Here is a 24804-nt window from a genome sequence, read left to right on the forward strand (position 1 = left end):
CATTTTCAAAGCGTAGTTAAAAATTGTCGTATAGTAAGACAAGCTGAAATCTCGATAGCACATCTTTTACCGTGCGTCTTGGTGGAGTTTGTTAAAACTAGAGTGATTTTTTTTTTTTCACAATAACACGGAAAAAAAGTGTGGCAAACTGTGTGGCCGCCGGTATTCAATTAAGTTTAACTGCCCGGGCAAGGGAAGGTTACGCACCTGAACAAGAGTCGCTGGTTTCCCACCCATCGCAGCTTTTACCCTCCTCCTGATAGAGTATGGTATGTCCTGTATGTGTGCATACCACTGCGAGTGGGCGCACGAGAGTCTCGAACACAATTGAAATTTTATTTCCTGGTGGTGTCTCTCGGTAGGGTTGGCAAGAGGATGGTACACAGGTGTAGTATGTAGCCGAACTCGCCACTTCTCGCACAGCTCGGTCCATTTGCGTCCAGAAAACAGTGTGGCATTGTCAGATAAAATAACCCGGGGGTACCTAGACATCGGGAAAAACTCTGCTTCCAATACCCGCGCGATTGTGCCCACTCCTGGCTGGAATACCTCCACCCAGCGCGTGTAGCAGTCTGTCACAACCAGTAGGAACCACTTCCCCGTGTAGATCATGGGTACGGGCCCTTCAGGTCTAGTGCAACAGTGTGAAGAGGTTCTGTAGGCCATCTCCTTACTTGCTGTGCACTCCCGTCCGACTGACGAGTCTTGTGCCACTGAGTGTCTATAGCTACGTATTTTGTTTCTGATGTAAATGTTCACACCTGGCCAGTAGAACAGTTCTCGGATGTCATGTGCGGTCTAGTCTGTACCTGGATGCCCTTCAGGTTTTGTTTACGTGCAGCATGTTGAAAACTTCATGCCGCGTCACACTGGGTGCGAAGGTGTAAATCACTTATTTACAAGTCTTCACGTTTGTTTAGTAGCACCTGTTAGATGCTAGCTTATGATAATCCTTTCAATCTATAACAGAAATTAACTTCTAGCTTGTAATAGTCTTCAAATTACACTAACTTTCCAAAGTATATTTCTAGTTCAGTCCTATTTAATGTTTCAAACAAAACGTAAAAAAGATAAATAAAAATACAGCAATTTTAGTATTTATAAAATCATAGATTATTTGAACTGAAATTCAGTTTGCTGTTTGTTGTTATGCCAAAGACTATGACTAATTTTTATAAATGAAAGCATGAAGAACGAAAATTAAACTAAATAAAATCATAACATAAATTTCATAGACACCTGGTATAAATTTTAATGTGTCTATATATATATATATATATATATATATATATATATATATATATGTATATATATATATGTATATATATATATATATATATATATGTATATATATATATATATATATATGTATATATATATATATATGTATATATATATATATATATATATATATGTATATATATATGTGTGTGTGTATATGTGTGTGTGTATGTATGTGTGTGTGTATATATACATACCTGCCAACCTTTACGATTTTTCCGGAAGTCTTCCGAATTATAACTGCTCTTTACGATTTTCCGAAATTGTCTGAATTCTTCCTATTTTTGTAATTAAAATAGCTTCGCGGTAAAAAAAAGTCGGTGTCTTCCAAATCGATTCAACATTCATGTCGATCGATGTATCGCGTGTTGTGCTCATGACTATTGATTGTTTTTTCTCTCGATTACACAGTTCTACAGAGAGTACGTCGTCGCTTGTTTGACGGTTATTTAAGATATGTGATTTTGATTTATAATTTACGAGCTGCTATTACGTATTAAAATTTTAATTTCAAATACATTTAAACTGGCAAAATACTTTGTGGTCAACGAGTGCAACGTGAAACAACTGTTTACGAATTTGTTTACTTTGTTACGGGCTATTGCCGTTGCCTCGTTTAGGCGTTTGTGACAGGTTATGAAGCACAAACTTTCTGCATTATGTTTTCAAAGATGAGTACGAAAAAACAATATTATTACCAGACATTCCGTGATACATATAGTGCAGAGTTTCCATGCATTTTAAATTCTGACAAAGGGGAAAGGTTTGGATTTTGTAAGATATGCAGATGCGACATCAACATATCGCATGGTGGTAAAAGTGACATCAGCGTGAACATCAAAAGTGCGAAGCATTTATCCAACGTAAAATGCCAAGAAGATAATCACAAACTTTCAAGGTTCTTTGTTAAATCTGGGGGTGCAGATCTAGACATTACGCGATCTGAGTGTTTATTTACTTCGTTTTTGATAGAGTATAACATTCCTCTAGCGGCCGCAGATCATGCAGGTGCGCTTGTCAAAAAAATGTTCCCAGACTCGGAAATTGCCAAGAAATATGGATGTGGGCGTACCAAAACTTCTGCTATTATGAAAGAGATGGCTTCGGATGCAAAATCCGGAGTAGTGCAGTACTTAAAAAGTTGGCTGTTTTCAGTCGCAACTGATGGTAGCAACGATACTAGTTTTCTGGCAAAATTATTATCGGAAGCCAAGATAGATTCTGTGAGTTGTATTCTTGTGTGAAATATTGTGCTGATCTTCAAGTATCACAGTCAAAATGTAACAACACACAAATATTTTTTAATGTAGCTATAGCTTATTTGATAGTGGGTGATTTGTGTAATTTAGTTGTATTTTAGCAGTACAAGTCTGCATTGTAGCCATATATGTAATTTTTTTTGTCGAAATTGGTAATTTTATTTGTGTTTAATAATCTTCCTAATTCAGATTTTCATAGGTTGGCAGGTATGTATATATATGTATGTATATATATATATATATATATATATATATATATATATATATATATATATATATATATATATATATATATGGGTCTGCGAGCAGTGGATTTTCACTTCGAGTCGAGCGAGTTTGCTAAAATACTCGTGAGTATCGAGTCGAGTTCGAGTTTTTTTAAATTTATTGTACATAAATTTACTGTGCTGCAGTAATAAAATGTGAGAACTTTTGAGAAAAATATGGAAATAAAAACGAAACCATTATCATTGTTAGCCTACTAAATAGATAAGCCTACATATTTATTAAATTGTATGGTCTATGGTTGTTCTTATAGTATTTGGTTTACATGGCTACAGAGACACAAACACTTTAAGCCTGTTGGTAAGTCGGTCATGCAAAAAAATTAGTTGTTCTGCATGCTCTGGGAGCAAGTTTTCTCTCCGACGGGAGATGGTATTTCCTGCTGAGGAGAAAAGTCTCTCGCTTGCTACCTGAGTGGCAGGTATTGCGAGGTAATGCCTAGCTACTGGTGCCAAGAAGTTAAATCGCTGACGATTTTCCTTCCACCAAATGCAAGGATTTTGTGTCCTCGGTATCGTAGGTTCAGCTAAATATACTTGCAGTTGGGTTTCATATTTTTCATTACCACTTCTTTCTGCAAAAAAAAAAAAAAAACAAATATTTACTGTATGCAAATTAGTAATTTAAAACAAATAAGTTTAGTAGGCCTACTGTTATAAGAATTATTAATGGTAAACAAATACTGTTTCAAAATTTAAGATATTTTTCATTAAATGTTTGTTAAATTATTTTCACATAGGCCTACAGTGTATAAGTAAGGTGTACTAACCTAGGTAGGCCCACATTAGTTACTTAACTATTGTACCTTACCTTGTGAAGTAGCTGCATTCTTGCCACATGCTGCATCAAACGCTGACCACAAATTTGTATGCAATGGAGGTTCATCATTAGAAAGCACCACTTCTTGAGATGAGCATGTTGGTGTCTCCCTGACACTTCTTTCTGCCTCCAGCTTCATTTCTTCAATGATGTTATGTTCAGTTATTGAATCTTGGATCCAAAACCATAGCTACACGATCCATTCTGTTTTCGCGATAAGCAGGAAATCTGGACAGCAATGCATTTTTCAGGCTTCTGGTAAAAATAATTGCTGTTCACTCCTGACCAGCTGTAGTATGGTGTTCAAAAGTATTCTGAATACCATGAAGAATGGGCACTTTCATTGAAAGTGTTGGGTAGTTGTCGCCGCATATTTCTTGAGTTGCATGATGTATTGGTTCAAGAACATGGACCATACCTTCTACAATTTCCACTCATTTGCATTCAGAGTATGTCTTCCATTTTGTGTGAGCACAGCACTTACTGGTTCCTTTTGCTCCAGCAATCGTGACAACATTGTAAACTCGCTATCCCAACGAGTGTCTACGATTTGTAAAAGCTTGTTTGGGGGGTAACCAAGTTGTTTCTGTTTAAGATGTAAAGCTTCCCTGGCTTGAGTGCTGTGACTAAAATGGGTCACAATGTTACGAGCACTTGCAAAAACATTATAAACACCAGACTGTTTCTTAGCATCATTCACAACTAGTTGTAAAGTATGCGCGAAGCACGCAACATGCTTGAAAGATGTTTGTGAGAGTGCACTGGTGTAGTTCCTTGCATTGTCCGTAACCACATAAATTGGAACGGTAGTTTGAGGCAGACACCATTTTTCAATTAGAAAAGAAAGAGTGTTTTTAAGCCTGTCTGCTGTATGGCTGCCTGGGAAATGATGTGTATCTAAAGTGTGTTTTTTCAACTGGAAGTCTTCATCATGTAATGACATGTTAGAGAAATGTAGCCCTACAGGCCACCTCTAAAGAAAATATGTCAAAAGACAGTTTATTTTTACTGGTTAGTTTACATGTACGTTTTCTGCTTGCCGTAGTTAAATACACTAGAACCCCGATCTCACGAACCCCGGATTTAAGGAAGCAGTGATTTTACGAATACATTCTCGGGAACCGTTAAAAAATTGGACATTTTGACCAAAATGTGAAAATCAGAAAAAAATTAAAAAAAAAAACCAAATGAAAGATCATTAAAATCTGTTAATTTTAACACACAGCGTATTTTTGTGTCGGCTTTAATACTTCCAATAATGTTCATGTAAGAATAACAAAAAAATAATGGGACATTTCCTTTAAAAATATGGCAGCGGTAGGTTCTGCAATGCGAGTGGGCACACACGAAGCTCGCCCGGCTGGCTGACGGCAGCGGCTTCATGACGCATAAGCTCACCCCTCCCTCCCCTCGGTAACATTCTTCAAGGCTAGCTCATCCCTCCCAGACACACAAACCATCTAGTGTCCTCCCTTATAACACCCCAACTTCGCTCCCCTTTGAAAAACCATCAGTGAGAAAATGCTCTTTTCACCCTCCTTTCTCCCGTAAAATTTGGCTATTATGAATGGGGTACTAAAGGGGTGAGGGAGGGGTAAGATCGTTGTAAATATTTTCGGACCCCTTCCTCCCCACCAAACACGCCCAAAAAAAAGTATGTCAAAATATGTCACTTTTCACACCAAGTTCGAGTTCAGTCATCTCTGGCAAGGAATTTACAAGCTTTCAAACTTAAATATAAATGTATTTTAATAGCAAGGGTTCTATGAAAAGGAATATACCGAATAAAATCAAGCTGCTTTCACCAAACAAAGCATAAAACAGGCCAATGCATGGTCGCTTCGTTATTGCTCGCGTGAGAGGCGAGACGTGTAATGTTATAAGAAAGATAAATGCGGGGGAGACAGACGGCAGCCAGTGTGTTTCCTGTGTGGAGAATAAGTGGCGTAGCCTTTTTTTTTATGCTGGGTGAAGCTACCTTTTTCTTTCAACCCACGGGAGAAGATGATTGCTTGAGCTGTCAAAATAAACATCGCTGCGGCAGTTAAAACAAGTCAAGGCGGGCGTGCATCCAGTCGGTCGCTGTGTATATCTACTCGAAAAACATAACATCTCAATTCCTAACAAGATTTCTTATAACCTACACGTATTGCCAGATGTTTTCAGCCTGATCCATGCAACATGCAAGTTATTTAGCCACGTTTTGAATGAAAACAACTTGCGGGCCAGTGTTGTGCCCTGTTTTGCGGACACATAAAGCTTTTATCAATTTGCTGACAGTTTTAATATATTTTTACTCTCGTTAAAATGAAGCAGATAAGTGATTGTTAACAAGTACAAGCAGCATCTGAGATCGGCCGCAGCGCACGGTACGGGGAGAGGGTGAGCAAGGGCGAGCGAGCGGCCAACTACCATGTTCACATGCTGCGGCCGGAGGGTTTTTCCTGCATTGTATTAATAGTAATTAATATTTAATGGTATTTTATTTATTAAGTCATAATACACAAAATCGGGGGGGGAAAAGAAAAAAAACCTGCATAAGTCATCAACAATAGTTCACAAATTCAAGCCAGAAAATATATGAAATCGGACTTAAAAAAAACTAAGCAAATATTGTCAACCGATAGTTATGAAAATCAATAGAAATCCAGCAGGTAGCTTTGCCTTAACTGCATACCACACTAGACACTCGCAAAAAGCTAAACGTAAACACGTTGCCACAAAAACATTTATCTGCACCCTGCCGGCAAAGGGACGTGGAATGGGGGTTGTCAAGCGCTGACAGTGGTCGACAGGAAGTGGTATCTATTTTTAGATATGCGCTGCCTATGGCAGTACAGCACTCGGCAAGAGAAACGCAGTTACACGCTACTCACCAAAAGAAACTTATTTTCTTCGGATTTTTGGCAATTTTTGCACGGTTCCTCGAAATTCGGTTGTAATAGAGAGGTGGTCGCAATAAATGGGGTCGCAACAAAAAGGTTTTACTTAGTAATAAGACTGCTGGGCTTGTGTGGGTGACTGGAAACTGTCAAGCAACAACTAACAAACACTCTGGGAACTCTGTGTCAGTTCTGAAGTCTGCTGTCTGTCGTGTTCTTTGAGACGCGAAGCAACGACTGCAAACTTCAGCCAGCATTCTTCGGTGTGCTTTTCTTAGCTTCTGTAAGCTGTTAGATCTCTCGTATTTCCCTTAGCCCACTACGGTGGCATTTAATAAAATATGTTTTAAATAAATAAACAGTCTGTATTATTTATTGCAGAAAAATGTGATTTTAGTAGAAAAATTTATGTAATTAAAATAGTTATAAAGAGTTGTTAAGGGACTACATAGTTGTTTAGCGAGGCAGTGTGTGTGATAAGTGAGGACTTGCTAGTGCTGGTGTAGTCCTTGACGAACTACACGCAGTGCTACAGTGCCAACAGAGAGAACCACAACACCAGCTGTCCCGTGTGTCAGGACTCCCTGAACCAGCTGGCAGCCTCGCTGCCCTTCGCACACTGCTCCCAGTCGCGCCTGGTGTGTGCCATGTCAGGCATGCCGCTCAACGAGCACAACCAGCCCATGATGCTGCCCAACGGCCACGTGTACGGCGAGAAGGTGAGCTGCTGCACCCCTACTCCCATGGCCTTAGCTACGTTTGTATGTAGGGGTGCATGAATAGCATTGTTTTGAGTAGTGTAGTAGTGCCACAAACTTAAGTATTTTCTGATTGAGTAGTCAGCACTAATTTATATATATTAATTATTTATATTATTTATTTGTTTCATTTTGTGACATACCCATGTACAGTTTTTACACTTTAATGATGGGCATAAACAGACACCAACAATGAACACATACAGTCACTGCATGAGACCAGGCACCGCTAGCATGTCAGGACTACACAAGCTGACAATCTGACAGGCAGGCACCGCTCACCAAAAGCCAACAAAGCAACAAGACAATTACATAAAATAAATACGTAGATACAAGTGGACAATGAATATATATGGAACAAAAAAAAACAAACACACAGGTAAAGGTAAAAAATAAAAATAATTTTTCAGTATATTGCCCAGATTATCAAGTTTATTGGAATTAGAAATAACTCTAAAGATAATATTGTTCTTTTTATAGTAGGTACATAGAGTATATGTTCATCTACTATTAAATTGTGGTACTCATAATACCAGTATAATCAAGAATATACTTACAGTTCATATTTCAATTATAACTATTTTTTAATAAAGATTGCATCAAGGTATTCACGGCAGTCAACTAGAGAAGATATGTTGGTTTATGAAAATTTTTATGCCTAACGATTTTATATATTTTATTTTGAATAGTATTGATTTTATTACTACTGGATAATTTAATTAAATTCAAAATAAATTAACAATATTCTAATTGATACCTAATTAGTGATAAATAAAGAGAAAGAATACAAGACATATTTGTAGCATAAAAGGTTATGTATTTGATAAGAGCTCATAAATTAGTGATTTACATGCAGTTTTCTATCTGAAATAATGCCAAGTTCTATGCCTTTACTATGGGTTGCAAGTAGTTGTATATGAACATAAATAGATCAAATAAAATGAGAGTTAAATGGAATTATCAGAGGTGATGTGTCTTGCAAAAGTAACACAACACTGTTTAATAAAAAGGAAACACAACATGAACAAATACACTGAATAATCTTAAATCTAAACAAACAAAAACACAAGACAATAACACTTTCAATTGCAAGACACTATGGTTAGATATTTTATTACGAGTCGGGATATGGTAGTGCAGGTTGGTAGTGACAAAATTATGAATTAATATGGTTTACTGTGGCTTTCCTGGTTATGTATAACTGCTTGAAAATTCTGGAGATATGTTGGCACAGATTTGTAATCAATACAAGAGTTCATTAATTTACAAATATCGTTTATCAAAAGTTTGTGTATGAAAAACAGTTTAGTTGGCAAATAGTTCAAATTATTCAAATTACCGTCGCTCAGTTGCGGTAGAAATGTACGTGAAATAATTACTAGCTCAGTATTTCTCAAATAAATTATGTTTATGCCTCGGCTATGACTCGGGGTTAGCAGAAGTTCTGTACTCAGACCTCTGAGTAGAATCACACTATAATCGCCGTCGAAATATTAAATTAAATTACTTGAATCTTCAAAAAGATGTTTAAAATGTCCAAAGGATATGTAAATGACTTTAGAAATAGATACTAAGTTCACAAGTAAGTTTCAATAAAAGTATGTGTTAAGGACGCTACAATGCTAAAAATGGCTTACTTTAGCTTATAGCATAGGCCTCAATATAATTTGCAGATAACTTATCTCGTAGTAGCTGGATCCCGTTGAAAACATTCACACTCGTGGTTGCAACAATACAGATTATTTTACAGACACTGATTTGACTGTACTTTGCAATCTTACATAAAATAAAATGATAAGTCTGAGGCCGGCGTCGGGATAGTCCCTGAAGAAGAGACGCCTTTTCTTACTTCCTTTCACATAGCATATTACGTACACGGTTGCACTTCCGCCCACGGCGGTATGCAGTTATCAAACATAGACTGCAGCTGTAATCACTGCAACCAAGAACAGGTAAATAAAGCATGTGATTAACAATCTCCGAAATACAAAGTGTGAAAATATCATACATAAAATATCTGTGGTGAGAAAATAATAGAAATAACAGTAGTGAAGTTACAACAATCACAGAAATATAAAATTAGGTTAGGTTTGATGGTATTATGTTCAGTCCAATGTTTATATATGCTAAGCTGTAGCATGACAGTTCCGTAGTTCGATGGTCAAGTAGTTCATTCATGATGTAACTTATATAAAAGTATTAAATAACATTGTAACATTAGTAATAATAAATGAATACAGTATACTAATAATACTAATAATATAATAATAATACAATTTACTAATAATATGTCTGTACGCGGTACCATGTAACAGTACAATGTGTCCTTAAAGATAAAATTGAAAGAAAAAGCAAAGTAAATAATTTTAGTAAAAGGGCAGTTATATAAATCAAACCAGCATTCTTGTTATTTCATTATTACTCATATAAACGCTCAATTCTTTTATAGATAATTAACTTGATATAATTAATGTAACAAATTATGTAAGGGAGTTATAGTTCTGGAAGACGTGTGAGTGAAGCCTACATTTTATTTATTTTATGGTTTAAGTAGGGTAAACCGTTTTGGAAGTATTGATTAGTCATTCATATCTTCTATGGCTCTTATAAATTTTGATATTTCAAATTTAGCGCTGTTATCTTCTTCTTTTCCTTACTAGTTTTGTTTTATGAAAGTTTTAACGTCGATGGTTGTCAAAATAAATTGGCGGTTGTTTTAGAATGTTTGAAGGATTCGAGGCTTGGGTAGGAAAGATCTACGAAGGGAACAGACATGTATTCGGGTCAAATCACTATTTTCACCCGTTATACTATCTATAAATTGATCCCGGACAACCGCGGAGTTCGTTATTTAGCTGACAACGACGAGTGAATAGAAACTTCTGCACTTTTAGTGACGGAATTAGGGAAATTTCCGAACTTCAAGTAAACTACACAACTGTGTCGGTCGTTTCATTTGTTGGGGATTATGCACGAGAAAGACATTTAAAATCTTCGGAAGAGCTACAGAGGAAAACCACCAGGCGTTCCTAGCGTTTGGCGATGCCGATCCCGAACATCCGAAGGACGAGTCTTTGCCGGGACGACATCCCGCTGTCTACAGATGTGACTGCAGTTTGTCCAGTGAACAGACTGTTGGTGAGGTCCATCCGTTTCTGATTTTACCACTTTCCAGAGCCAGAAGGACGTCCAGTCGCGAAAGAACGAGACAACGAATTCGCAGTAGTTTTGAACTCTCTTTTCAGTTCGAATCCAGTGTCTTCCCAAATCCAGGAAAAACCCAGGAGTCCTACTTCATCACTCATGCTCTCCGAGACACTAGTCTAGTCGGTAAACTGCTGACGTGATTTTAGACAATACTAAACCCACAATACAGGTGTGTAAATACTATTATTTAGGAAAGGCTTTACTCTTACGTACTAAAGGAAGTTATGACTCTCACATTAATATTAAATAATAATTGAAATATAAATTGATAGTTTCAACTATATGGTGATTACTGTGATGAGTAAACGAGATTAAATCCTAATTGTACGAATGAATCCTTTTCGGTTTGTATGATTTATAAGTCAGTAGTTTCAAGGCGCCCTTTAACACATAAATTTATATACCGACTAAGTTTCGCTATATATATAGCACTGGCAGTCAATGACAGTGAAGTATTATTTAAGGTCATATGGATACTAATATATCAAGTCATTGAAGAAAGAATTAGATATCAAATGAAAATCGTAAGCTAATGATAGTTTATTCGTTGGTATTACGAATTCCTATACTGCCAGTTTATCTGTGGACTCACCGGATTTGTCTTGCCAGAAGTAGAGTCATCTTAGTATGACTAACAAAATTTGAAGTAGGTGAGCAACCATACTCATCCTCGATCCACATAGCCTCATAGAGTTTCTAGTAGGTTATAAGTAAATACCTTTGTACGACATCTGGGTTACTCTGTGCTAATTAAAGTTGTTTGTTTGGTTTTCTGGGCTGACGCTTCCAAGGCCTTATTTTTTACTTATTTTTTGAGTGTTTATCTGAACCCCAGCGTACGTTAAAATGGTAGCAGAGCGGCGTTTGCTCTTTGCTACAACTGGTGGCATTTAGCATGGTTAACTTTTTGTCTGCTTTGGTTTGATTTATCAGCATGCTTTAATTTTTTTTGGTATAAATAATTTTTGTTGGACGCTAAGACTTTTGTTATACAGTATTATTGTAAGTCCTAAAACTGGCACGACCCCTTCTTTATTCTTAATTTCTTTGTAAATTAAAATTCATTTTGCTCTTTGAGTAAAGGAGTTCGCGTTCAGCGTAGTCCGAACGAGGTTAGCGAGCGCCGCGCACGCGCACTCGTGTTCGTGCCTTATCTGCTCTCTCTCTCTCTCTCCCCCCCCCCCCCCCCCCCCCACAACCCTCGGCGCGCTGTAGCGTCAGCTGACAAGGTTCAGCGTCCCAGTGACCTTGTACGGTTGCTGGCGGCCAGTACTGAGGATGCACGCACACGACGGGAAGATAAACACCAAATTTATTTCTTTAAATCCAAAGGCACATGCTCTCTCTCAGGGGTAAATTCTCATTAGATCATAAATAGTATAAGTATTAGTATAAGTTTCTACTTATTATAGGTTTAAGAGTGTTTGTTTTGTGGGTAGTTTAAATTAAGGATAACATTTTAATATACACTGTGGTTAAGAGTCAAGAGTCGAAATATCTTTGAGTATTTTCTTACGGCTCTTCTACAAGCCGATTAAAGCATCATGTTTCCCCCTGAGAACACCCTCTTCCCGCTCCCGGAAATATGCAACCGGAGGAATGACCTCCAGATGAGATAAACACGCCAGGACCTTCGGCAAGGCCACAGCTAACCACGGTAGCCAACCTACCACCCACGACAACCCTGGCGGCCATGTCCTCCCATCTATACCCGAGGTACAGACTTCTACATGGCATACCACGAGGCAGCCCGCCACGAGTGTGACATTCTCCAGGCCCTAACTGGAAACTGCAAATAATCCCTGGCATCCTAATTTAGCCGATGTGTATTTACCTTTCACCACCGCTCCCTTTCCTTACAATCCATACCTACAGTTCACGTCCAGTGTACCATCAGCACAAGGCACACCCCTTCCCCCGGCGCACCCTCTACAAACTCACCTGGTCTCACCTCAGACCACACCGGGCCAGCTCAGACCTTCGACCGTGTACCGACTACCGACCTACCAATATGCCAGCCACGATGCCGCAGGAGCACCAAACAGTTCCTGTGCCACCAGCCACAGTTCCTAATCAGGCCTCTATGCAACCAACACATTCAAGCGACAGTAATCTGTACAATTTCTACAGGAAAATCCAACACCCGATTGAACGACTGTTAACAGGTCTACCCGAGACCAACGGGCTTGATCCGCAAAAATTAATTGATTTTTTAAAACACTTGTTAAAATTGCATCAAAAGGGGAACATCCCGGACAAACAACTTTTTGAGGTGATTTTCCCATTATCCCAGCCTCCTTTGAGTGAGCGCATCTCGCTCGCAACTCAAGAAAATTTGACTTTTGATCAGTTTCATGCTGATATTTTAGATTTTTTTATTCCTGCCCGCCTGCGTTCAGACATACAGTTGCCATGGTTTAATCGCCTACAATGGGGAAATGAAGCTTTCCCGCATTACATAGCGGACATTAAACTGGCTGCACAAGTGCGCCGACTGGGAGTCGCAGAGCAAGACATCGTGAGTTCGATCCTCGACGGCATCTACCCAGCCGAAAGATCACAGGCTGTTTTTCAGGCTCGTCCGCGGAATTTTGCGGAGCTAGATAAATTGTGTATACACTCCACAAACGTGGAATATAGCTGACTACCAGTGGAATAGGCCAGGCTATTTCCGGCGCGGAAAAGGAAAATAAAACGTTTCACAGTAAACATCAGCCGCCATACAGAATTTCACAATTCTTACAAACCTAAATACAATCAACAACAGAAGTTGCATTGTACTTTCTGTAAAAGGGATGGCCATACTATTGACCGTTGCTATTTCAAAAACAACAAACAAAATTCGTACAATTAAAAAAATGCGTAAGGCGGTGGCCCGACCAATATGCGTTTGGGTCACCTACTTACAACAACTCTTGGAAATTTTCCTATGATTGCACAAATCAGTCAACGAACACAAACAAAAATTTAACACCCCAGAAAATTTTCCACAACAGGCAAAGAATACACAAAAAGAAATCAAAGCATAACAGTAATAGGAAAAAACAAAAGAAACACAGGAAAACAGTAAAAAATAATCAGTTACATACGCACACATGCAAAACATGTGTGAACCCATCAAATCATGGCAAGAGAAAATGCTAATATCCCTAAGGTACTACCATATGTGAAAACATTGATTGGTAAACAGGAAATAACAGGTCGCATTGACACTGGCTCAGTAAGAATTTTTATTTCAACCAAATTATTTCACACATTGCAACAGGATAAAGTGATTAGAAAAATTGAACCTACTAATTTGCGGTGTCTTACTGCTTCAGAGCAGCCCCTAAGAGTGAAAGTAGCCGCGATCATTAAGGTAAAAATTGATTCGTATTCCTGGAATTTTCCATTCCTAGTTGCGAAAGATCTAGCTACCGACCTTATTTTTGGTTCTGACTTCATCGCCAAAACTGGCCTATTGATTGACTTGCAAGCCAGGCAGGTTTCTTTCAATTTCAATTAAGGTTTCCCTATTTCTTTTGTGAACCCACGGAATATAGACTCCAGCTTTTCGGCCCCTATTACAGCTACCGCTGACGATGGAAATGTAAGTTTGGACCATCTCAGCCCAGTTCAAAGGTCGGCCATTAGTAATTTATGCGAGCAATTTCCGGATGTTCTCACCAGCAAATTAGGGCGAACACATCTCATAGACTAAAGATTGAATTAGAAGACAAACACCCGTCAAGTCACATCCCTACCAGCTTTTAGGTCCTAAAATGCAGGTGATGCGAGAACATTTTCAAAAACTGTTAGACAAGAAGGTCATTGAACCCTCTATCTCCGCGTACAGTACCCAGCTTTTCTCGTGCCTAAGGGCAAATACCAAAAATGCTGTGTAGTGGACTATGGAAAAATCAATCAGCGTATCGCCATTGAAGTTACGCCATTACCTGACCTCAATACAGCCTTCCATTGGTTTAGCAAGGCAAAGTATATCAGTGTTTTCGATTTAAACTCAGCTTACCACCAAATTCCCCTTACAAAAGATTCAAAACCAATCACCGCTAAACGGGTTACCTCCGTCAAAACATCTGTCGATTACTATAAAGTGATTTGACTTCAAATAACTTGAGTATAGACCCATTCTAATGAATTTATAAAATAAAAGCAAAAGATTGAATCATTTAATGTTAATTTATGGGCGCCAACAACTTCTAAGAAGTTGTAAGAAAATGCATATTTATATTAATTAGAAGTAAACAATAAAAGTGTGTGAATGAGTTGACTTAAATATGAATGCCACAATATTAGTATCGTGAACGGAAAACAAAGGTTATTACTTTTCAGTGTCATTCAATTAATACCACCTGATATACATGGTTTGCTTCATACCAGTAAAATATCGTCGAACTCATTGAACCTATTTTATTGAATGTCTTCAATTATTGAATGTATTATATACAGAATTAATTTATTTTCATTATCCTAGCTATTAAGTAGGTAGAGCAGGGTATGTCGTGGTGATGTTCGCTAGATTTCTAGATTATATGAAATACAATATTTAAATAGTAACTCAAGTTATGATAGACGTAAACATTCTAGTACTATAAGAAAATGGTGTTCAAACTGCTTTTAAGGATTTTAAATCTTCCGTAGTGTTTGTTTTGCAAAGTTAGTAAGTTTTACGAGATTCCTTAAGAAAGATACGACCGACCTGTAATAATAGTTCAGGATAATAGATCTATGTAATACGGTTTCTGACTTCTTAATACTGGAACTCAGCATCGAATGAACCGCATCTTCATCCTTGAAACACCGGCGCAGCAGTTCCGCGTCTTCGTCGTGGGAACGCCTCTCTGCAGTTCCACGACTTCGTCCTGGGAACGCCTCTCCGCATTTCCACGACTTTGTCCTGGGAACGCCTCTCCGCATTTCCACGACTTTGTCCTGGGAACGCCTCTCCGCATTTCCACGACTTTGTCCTGGGAACGCCTCTCCGCATTTCCACGACTTCGTCCTGGGAACGCCTCTCCGCATTTCCACGACTTTGTCCTGGGAACGCCTCTCCGCAGTTCCACGAATTTGTCCTGGGAACGCCTCTCCGCATTTCCACGACTTCGTCCTGGGAACGCCTCAATATTTCTTATAATCTTCGTAGCCGTGGTTCGTTATCTTCATCCTGGGAACGCCTGAATACTTCTTGAAATTCTTCGTATAAATAATTTATTTTCTTCTAACTGGGAACGCTTGAATAATTATTATAATCTTCGTATAAGTTGTCATTTCTCTTCAAATCAATAAATATTTCCAAATTATCAGTAGTATAAATTTATCCTATTATTTTATGCAATTCTTCTAAATAATTAAAATGCCATTATTTTCAATTTCTTCTGTAATGCAATTATACGTCATGCTTCTACGAAGGTTCGAATATTAATTCTTGTTTTCGTTTTCTCCGTCAAAATTCCAAACAAAACTTTTATTTTCGAGAAATAGTTTTTGTTTTACCGTCTTCGTCCAATACCAGAGTGTTTTACAAACTTTAGTTATATAATATTAAGCATGAAACTTGAAAATACAATTCTTATTGGCTTAACAAAATATCTTATTACTTGAGCAAAGAAGTTTAATACTAAAAGATATACCTGCAAAATTATTAACTTATGGTTCATAGAGAAAGAAATACACGTACACTGAGGTGATATTAAAAAATATGACACATTAATTTTGTTCCTCCATCTTGTTCTATAAAGTTTCCAAGTCCAACCTTTATACCGCCTTCTGCTTACCTTTGAACCTCTACCAATATACGGTGGTACCATTTGTGTTAGCCACCGGAGCCCAGGTCCTCACTCGACTCCTGGACCAGATCCTAGGCGATCTGAAATTTAAAACTTTGTATAACTATCTTGACGACGTCGTATTTTTGGAAACTTTTGAGGAACACATCAAGCATCTTTCAGAGGTATTAAGCAGGTTAAGGAAAGCCGGACTAACTGTCAATACTAAAAAAGTCAAATTCGCTGTCCAAGAACTAGCCTTCTTAGGACATTTAATTTAAACAAAGGTATTACTATCGATCCATCCAGAACACAAACACCTAAGGATTTTCAACCTCCAAAAGACCCTAAGGGCATTGCCCGTTTTATTGGCATGGCCAATTTTTATTCTAAATTCATCCCTAACTTCGCAGAACATGCCGCACTGCTTAATGCGCTTCGCAAGAAAAACACACGATTTGCATGGGGTCCAGAACTAGAAGAAGCGTTTAAATTTCTGTAAAAGGCGATCGCCAGTCCCCCAGTCCTGCGAATGGCGGATTTCTCAAAGCCATTCATTTTACAAACAAACGCGTTCAGTGTAGCCATTGGCGCCGTCTTATCTCAGGAATTTTAAGGTCACCGACAACCCATAGCTTTCGTGTCTCTGAACGCTTACACACCAGGAAAGAAAGTCCTCCTCGGTATACGAGATGGAATGTTTGGCAGTTGTTTTTGGAATCGATAAATTTAGGCAATTTCTAGAACACAGGGAATTTCTATTGTAAACGGACAATCAGGCTTTAGCCTGGCTATTGGCACACCCGAAACAACTAGGGAAACTCGGTCGCTGGATTGCGAATGTTTCGTCACTTAAGTTCAAGATACAACATATCCGAGGCACACAAAACATAGTAGCGGATTATCGCGCATGTTTTAAAACCCCTCTATTCAAAACCCTCCAGAGGGACGGCCAATTTTATGCCAAGCTTTTCTTACCTATTTTCCACTGGCATTCCAGGATCTGGAGAAACACCAACAAGCAGACCGAATATTTCTGACATGATCCAACTTTGTAACACAGGGTCTCAGCCAAAGTATTATAGAATGTCTAAAGGCCTACTACAAAAAAGGTCACAACAATCAAAGTCCTACAAAATTGTTTTGCCACAAAATCTTCGCGACATATTTTTTCAGTATTATCATGCGTAACCCCTAGGCGCACATTTAGGTATTTACAAAACAATACAAGGGATTCGGCGATGTTTCGTTTGGGATGGAATGCATAAAGACATCACCAAGCGAGTTAAATTATGTAAACTCTGCATCTTAAGCAAACCCGCACAAAAGACTTAATTCGGTTATTTGTCGTCGGAAGTTGCCGAGCGACCTATGGAAAAATTATTTATTGATTTCGTGGGTCCCTTCCCACGGTCTAAATTTAGACAAACTACCTTGTTAGTGTGTGTAGATGCTTTTACGAAGTTTGTTTGGCTGATTCCTCTACGTAAGGCTACAGCGCACACCACCATCGCTGCATTAAGGGCCCATGTTTTCAAAACATGCGGCCTTCCATCGAATTTAGTCTCTGACAACGGACCCCAGTTCACCTCGAAGGCTTTCAAAAACATGTGCTTCTCGCACGGCATTCTGCAGGTCACAACCACCCCGTGTTACCCCCAACCGTCTCATGCTGAGAGATTTAACCGTAATCTGCGGTCAGCTCTCATCGCTTTTCATGGGCACGAACACGATAGATAGGATACCAATTTGGTGTGGCTGCAGATGGCGTTTAATTATGCACGCCACGAAGGTCACAAGTCGACGCCTCTTGTGTTAATGTTCATTTACAAACCTAACACCCCTCTTTCCAATCTTTGGTCGTTGCCCGACCTATTACCCGATGACCCCAAGGACATCCGGGAGATCTGGAAAAGATCCCATAAAAATCTGAATCTTGCGCACGAGGCCAGTATAACCAAATACAACAAAAATTGTTCCCCTAACCCCTGCTGGGTGGGTGACACAGTGCTGTGCAAAGCACATCCCCAGAGTAGCGCGATCAACAAAAGATCTGCCAAGCTCTCTTATCGTTGGATCGGACCCTTCCAGATCCAACGTTTCTTAACGCCGGTGACAGCTAGCCTAGCTGATCCCAGCTCCAGAGAATTCGTAACCAGAGCGCACGTCTCCCAATTGAAGAAAACACAGGCTAATCTAAAATAGATGTGTTATATTCTTTCAAGACTCCGATCACAGGAGCTTCTCTAAAAACTACGGCATGCCTAACATTGGTAAATGTTAAAACTTATTTAAAACCCGGGTACTAATATTAAGAATAATTAGAAAATATGTTTAATAAAAATCCATGGTAATAGAAATAAGAGTGATAATATTAAGATGTAATATATTTAATTGGCCACTTAGTATAAGTTTGTTTAATATTAGAGCGTAAGAGTTTTCACTTTTTCTTTTGCCGCACGTGCAGTACATATGTAAGCAGTTGGAGATAGGTGATTCTGGTACTCCCAGAAGTTATGTGTTTGGTATGTTAGACATAAGCATCCGCTTAAAAGAGGAGGGAGTATGTGCCGTTTATCATAATTATCATAATTTTTGAGCACAAGTTTTGAATTTTAAGTTTAATTTTCATATTTAAAGATGGAAACCAAAAGTAAGTTACATTTTTAATTTCATTTAATTTGGTTTCCATTACTGTACTCTCCGACTTGATCTTGTGCAACCCAGTGCACCTGTGCTTGTTCGCAGGCCCAATTAGATACTTTTGCTGACTGGTTATCGCAGCATCTCGGCCGCTGTTTGCATCACGTTTTCTCCCTGTAACAGTATGACTTTTCGTGCTAGCGAACGCTTCCCCAAGCCCCGCGCTAGCATCTTTCATTTTTCAGAGTCCAACATGGGTAAGCTGTTTGGCAGCACGTCTAGGAGCATATTACAGTCCTCGGCGACGCCTCGGGACGGTCCACACTGTAACTGCTCAGAGTATTTACAGTTATTATTTGTGTCATATTATTATTATTCATGTTTTATGTAATTATTATTAAGTTGATATTTAAATGTGAGTTCTAACAACCCAGGATACACTTTTTGATTTAATCCAAACACCTAGGCTTGTTTCTATTTGATAATCTACAAATTTCCTTGGGATAGTATAAAGTTTTATTACAGTTCATGAACCAAGCATTATGTCATAGACAAAATAACCAAATCCACATAGCTGTCTTTGCTGTGTTGAGTCTTCTTTGTTTTTCGCCTGGGGTTGCTACAACAAGGATATTAAAGAAAAGATGGCCGTGTATGATGGAAAAAGAATGTAATAGTCTACCATGGTGAAATGAGCTAAGGCCTGCCGGGCGAGCATGGTTCTCTTTTTCGCCCGTCATAGGGATAACGCGTCATCGGTATGACGCTCTGCTACTAAAAGCGAGCATGGATCTTTTTTCGCCTTCTGGAAGACGCCTTAGCTACGACATGCCCGTCATACGTAAGGCGCAATGGCTTGCCAGTCATAACCCCGTCATACAGCCGACTACGTGTGTAACTTTCATTTAATACTGGGAAATAATTCTTTCAAATGAGTTAAATAATACATTTTCGTGAAATTTAAGGTTTTGCCTTAATTATATTTACTCAGAAATTACGTATGTGAGTTATACGATGTATCTAAAAAAAGGGTTATGTTTTTCTCTGTCTGAACAAACTTCGAAACAACTTGTTTCCGATAATAATCACGCCGCATAAATAAATACTTAGTTTCTATGTTTCGTGTGAATAAGACACATTGATTCTTTTTTCTCGTTATTTTTAATTGCACAATACTCAGTTAACCAAAATATATCATACTAAGAAAACTGCCAATCTGCCTACTTTTGTCATATCACTTAATAAAAAAATAAAGGTCAGGACAAAATAACGTAATATTTCAACTAGATAGAAGATAACATCACATTAGTTAATTATTCTGTATAAAAGTTAAGTGTAAAACACCTATACGCGTGTGGCTTATTAAACTTCTAAAAACAACTTTTTTCCCCTTCAGCTTCCATACGTGTAATAAAAAAAATCACTTGTAAAAATAAAATACATGCATTCATAAGGTTGAAAATACACAAGAATGCTGCTGATAAATACACAGTAGTCTGACGGTTATTTTAAACCTTCGTTTTATAGCATTTTAAACACAAAGCATTTCCTCCCAAGATTTAGTGACTTTTAGGTTAGGCCTACTCCCCACCCTCGTTGGTGGCTAGGTTTGCTCCTGCTGTAAGTATCGCATATTGAAACGTATTTTATTCACCTAAGATTCGCTCAAATACTTTCAGTATGATAAAATGGTAACAATGTAGGAATAATAGTGTTTCACGTAGAGTTGAGAGGTTTCGTGTTTATAGTTCATACGAAAATTGTAATTTGTGAGAGGAGCGGCTTATGTGAAAAGAAAGTAATTAATTCCGTTAAAGGGTATTTTTAGTTCCTATACTCTTCTGGTAGTTATAAAATGCAGACACAATATTGTCAACTACAGTTTACGTAATAAATTATATTCAGGCATTTAATTAACAACACCGACTTCGTGTTATATTGTTTCAAGCTTGCAAGATGCTAAATAAATATTATTAGCGTATTCACCCAATACATATGCTACGGTACAAAATAGTGTGAATAAAACTTGTAGTGCACTAGAAAATATGCTATAAACAAGTCTAAGGATAATGTAATTAAATATAACAGTAGTATTTTTTGAACAGTGGGACGTATAGCACACCGAGTTGTTTCGGTACCTTCAAATCGGCAAATTAACTTTAACGGTGACGAAAATTACCAAATAATGATTAAATCAGGTCTAGTATTGCAATGTTTCACGTCGAATCACAAAAGTGTTTTGAAATTCTTTTTTCATCATATGATTTAAAGTAATAATAACTGACCATTGAAAACAAAATTAATAATAACGGGCAACACATTTCACAAGATCGCTAAATAATATTTTCATATTAAAAACTACAAACTTTCACAGTTTCTAATGCACTCCTTAACCTTATTATATACTATTTAATAATTATAACCGACTTTGCTATGTAAAATGATTTTATTATATTTTGAGACTGAGACGTGACAGGTGTTTTACTGAGCAAAAAATAGTCTGTAAAACTTATATTTACGGAACGCCAACAGGCGTACAATGAAAAATGATATAAATATTGAATATAGTTGTGAAAAATATATAATTCGATAGTCACATCATGTCTAAGTTTTACGAATGTCCACAATCTTGTTTTCGTGTAGGTAGTTTTCTATTGGCTGTAAATTGCTAGCAGATACACCAACTGCCAAATAAAACACATCCTTTCTGTAAATTCACTGCCAACCTCTGCATATTATCGATTGCCAAGCCGTCGTAGGTAAGGCGCCTTAGTGATGACGGGAGAGATATGACGATGGGATCCGTGCTCGCATTTTCACGCGGCCGTCATAACTCCGCCGTCATACCGGCGACGCGTCGTCGCTATGACGGTGGCGAGGAAAAGAACCATGCTCGACCCACAGGTGCTAGTTTGTTTGTTCTTACATATTTTGGCGTTTTACATGGACGAATAGATATTCTAAGAAGATGATTCTATCTTGTAATATGCATGGTTTGCATATTTATTAAAATTTTCATCTATTCCAACCCGCCAATGTGATGTCTTGATGAATGGTTCCTGCCGAAACGAACTACAACCTGGGTCGTCGACAAGCCATCGTCTAGACCGATGATGAAGCTGCCTTCTATTCGGTGAGACCGTTCCTACTACTTCAACTTTTCAGAAGCCGACTGGATTGGTGGAGGCCTAGTTCCAGAACCACTATAGCCAGTATAGTCTAGTAGTCCATTCCAGTACACGCCTCCTAGCTGCAGTCCACGAGGGAACTACCTGGTGGTCCTGAAAAAGAACTCCGAGCTTCTACCGACTGAGAATCTTGTGATGTCCCTCCCCAGTGATGTGTCTACTTTATATATACTTTAGGAAAATTACCCTATTAGACTATAACATATTTGCGACGGTAACAGTTTTAGTAAATTACTGGGTTGTTAGGAATCTCACCAACAAACACATATAGTTAATGATTTAAGTTTGTTAAAGGAATTAACATATTAGTGTCAGATTGGTTATACTATCTAATCTTTCATATATATTCTGTGGCACCCTTATTAAATACAATGATTCTTAATACATATTAGTAATTTATTATTTATTACTCCTTACAGTCACAAAGTAAAACACACTGTAATATTACACCACAACCTTAAACCTATTTTAAATGGAACACATCATATTATTGACAAAATTCGTATATCACTTTCTGTAAATTATCATTATCTTGAAGAGTAACTATGTAACGTGCTGGTTAAGCTACCGGGCATGCTTAGAGAAATACAGCCGTAACACCAAGCAAATGTTAAAACTTTATTAGCATATATTCGGAAAGTATATATGAGATTACAGAAGAGTAGTAACCAATTTTCTGGCGCACAACTTTGGGGCCAACGAGATAGAGTTCCCGTATGTGATATTAGCAGCTATCTATTGTGTATGTTTGGAGACCAGACTGCTGGGAGCGTAAGTTTTTTTTAAATTGAACTTTGACTGAGTTTTTTTGTGCAAGTACGTCTGGAAGGCAACATGTCCGAGGAAGGTATGTACTTCTTGCGCCACAAGAACAAAGATAAGGGTGAAGATGACGAAAGGCCCGATAACGCTGTAGTGAGCGAGGCTAGCTATACTGATAGCGAGGTATTAACTTCTGATGTGACAGCAAGGGAAAATAATATTGTAGCGAGCACATCAGGCAGTACTCCATGCGCCATAGAGGTAACAAATGCAGTTATTTCGGAGGCACCTTCGCGGGATACGAGCGTTAAGTCAACTACCTTAGAGGAACTTTTGCAAGCTTTCCATAATATGTCAGTACAACTTAATGCCTCTATGAATTTACACTCTAAGAAGCAATCGGAACAACATAGAATACTTTCTGAACAACAGGCGGAACGAAATCGTATATTTTCTGAACAGCAGGCGGAACAAATTCGTATACTTTCTGAACAGCAGGCGGATCAAAATCGAATACTTTCCGAACACCTTACACTTCAATAGAATACTATTCTAGCCGCAGAATTTACGCGACAAAAGATAGGCTTGCATGTACTATAACGGAAATGCAAGGAGAATTAATCGCTCGAGTTGATACGAGAATGGCGGAAATCACACAACAGCTATCCACCAAATTACAAAATTCTCGTGCCGAAATACAAGAACTTCGCGAGACCGTGACAGCTCAGTTTTCAGGAGTTGACACACGAATTTCCTCTATGCAACAACAGATAGAAATTACAGAATCTACGTGCCAAGTAGTAGCAAAACGTACTGCGGAGGAGGAAATAACACGGTACTCACAGCTGACAGAGACACGATTCGAACAGTTAAAGTCAGCTTTACACGAACGCGAAGCTAGTAATGCGGATGAGTTTTCGACCATAAATCGTAGAATATACCATTTGGAAAATTCTGTACCGAGAGTGTCGCCACTTGAATCCGACATACGCGTTATGCCTACAGCTACTCCACCGGTTGTAGAAAATAGTACACCATCAGCGCCGGTTTGTGACGATATTCCCGCGCCAAATACACTGCAAACCGTCTCGAGTGCAAACGGGCAGCCCATACTACTCGTAGATGCAGCTACGGCATTAAATCATCCATCATGTCGCTGGACTGATGAGGTACCCACATTTTCAGCAAAATCCACGGAAAATCCGCGGAAATTTATTAAGTCATTCGAAGAGTATGCGTCACGATTTAAACTGACAGACTCAGAAAAATTAAGGTGCCTAAGCACTAGCCTAAAGAGCACGGCGTATTACTGGTGGGAGGTACACCAAAATACGGTCACATCGTTCGAACAATTCCGGCAGTTATTTATTCAGCAACACTGGAGCCTTAAAATCCAAGGGAACTTGAGGGCGCAATTACATGGCGAAAAATTTGACCCCAAATGAAACCGATCGCTAGAAGCCCATCTGAGCGACATGTTCGAGAGAACTCGTTACTTAGATATCATCATGAGCGATGATGAATTTATTGCGATGGTTTTAGGTCAATTACCCATGCATTACCAGCTCCATTTAACCGGAAGAAATTTTGAAAGCATATCAGATTTCCGGGAACAACTACTCTCTTTCGATCAGTTAGACCAGCAGACTCGCACGAGCCATCACAATAGCGAGGAAAACAAACGGCAGCCAACAACAAAACCACCACCTATTTATCAACCATGGTCCCAGAATCGTAATGATAATTATCACGGTGCGATTCAGAGTCGTCAACCGCAAGTGAATACCTTAATCTGGCGAAGTAACAGGTACAGTCATGGACGGAACCGTTGGTACAAAGACCGTGACAGTAGTTCGCATCGCCGAGAGTGGCGTTCTAACGATTCCGAAAATCGTCAGTATAATCGTTCAGGACATGATCACGGCGAACGGTATAATTATAATCCAGAGCCAAAT

At 38.5% G+C, this 24804-nt stretch overlaps 1 protein-coding gene across 1 annotated transcript in view; it reads left to right on the forward strand.

Moving 5' to 3' along the window:
* Positions 1-24804, forward strand: part of LOC134531224 (E3 ubiquitin-protein transferase MAEA) — a 136375-nt gene that overhangs the window by 90810 nt on the left and 20761 nt on the right. Inside the window, exon 7 of the mRNA XM_063366896.1 lies at positions 7049-7245. Within this exon, the coding sequence (XP_063222966.1) occupies positions 7049-7245 (197 nt within the window). The remainder of the gene's footprint in view (positions 1-7048; positions 7246-24804) is intronic.

This window comes from Bacillus rossius, chromosome 3, assembly GCF_032445375.1.
Source record: "Bacillus rossius redtenbacheri isolate Brsri chromosome 3, Brsri_v3, whole genome shotgun sequence".
NCBI classification, from domain to species: Eukaryota; Metazoa; Arthropoda; class Insecta; order Phasmatodea; family Bacillidae; genus Bacillus; species Bacillus rossius.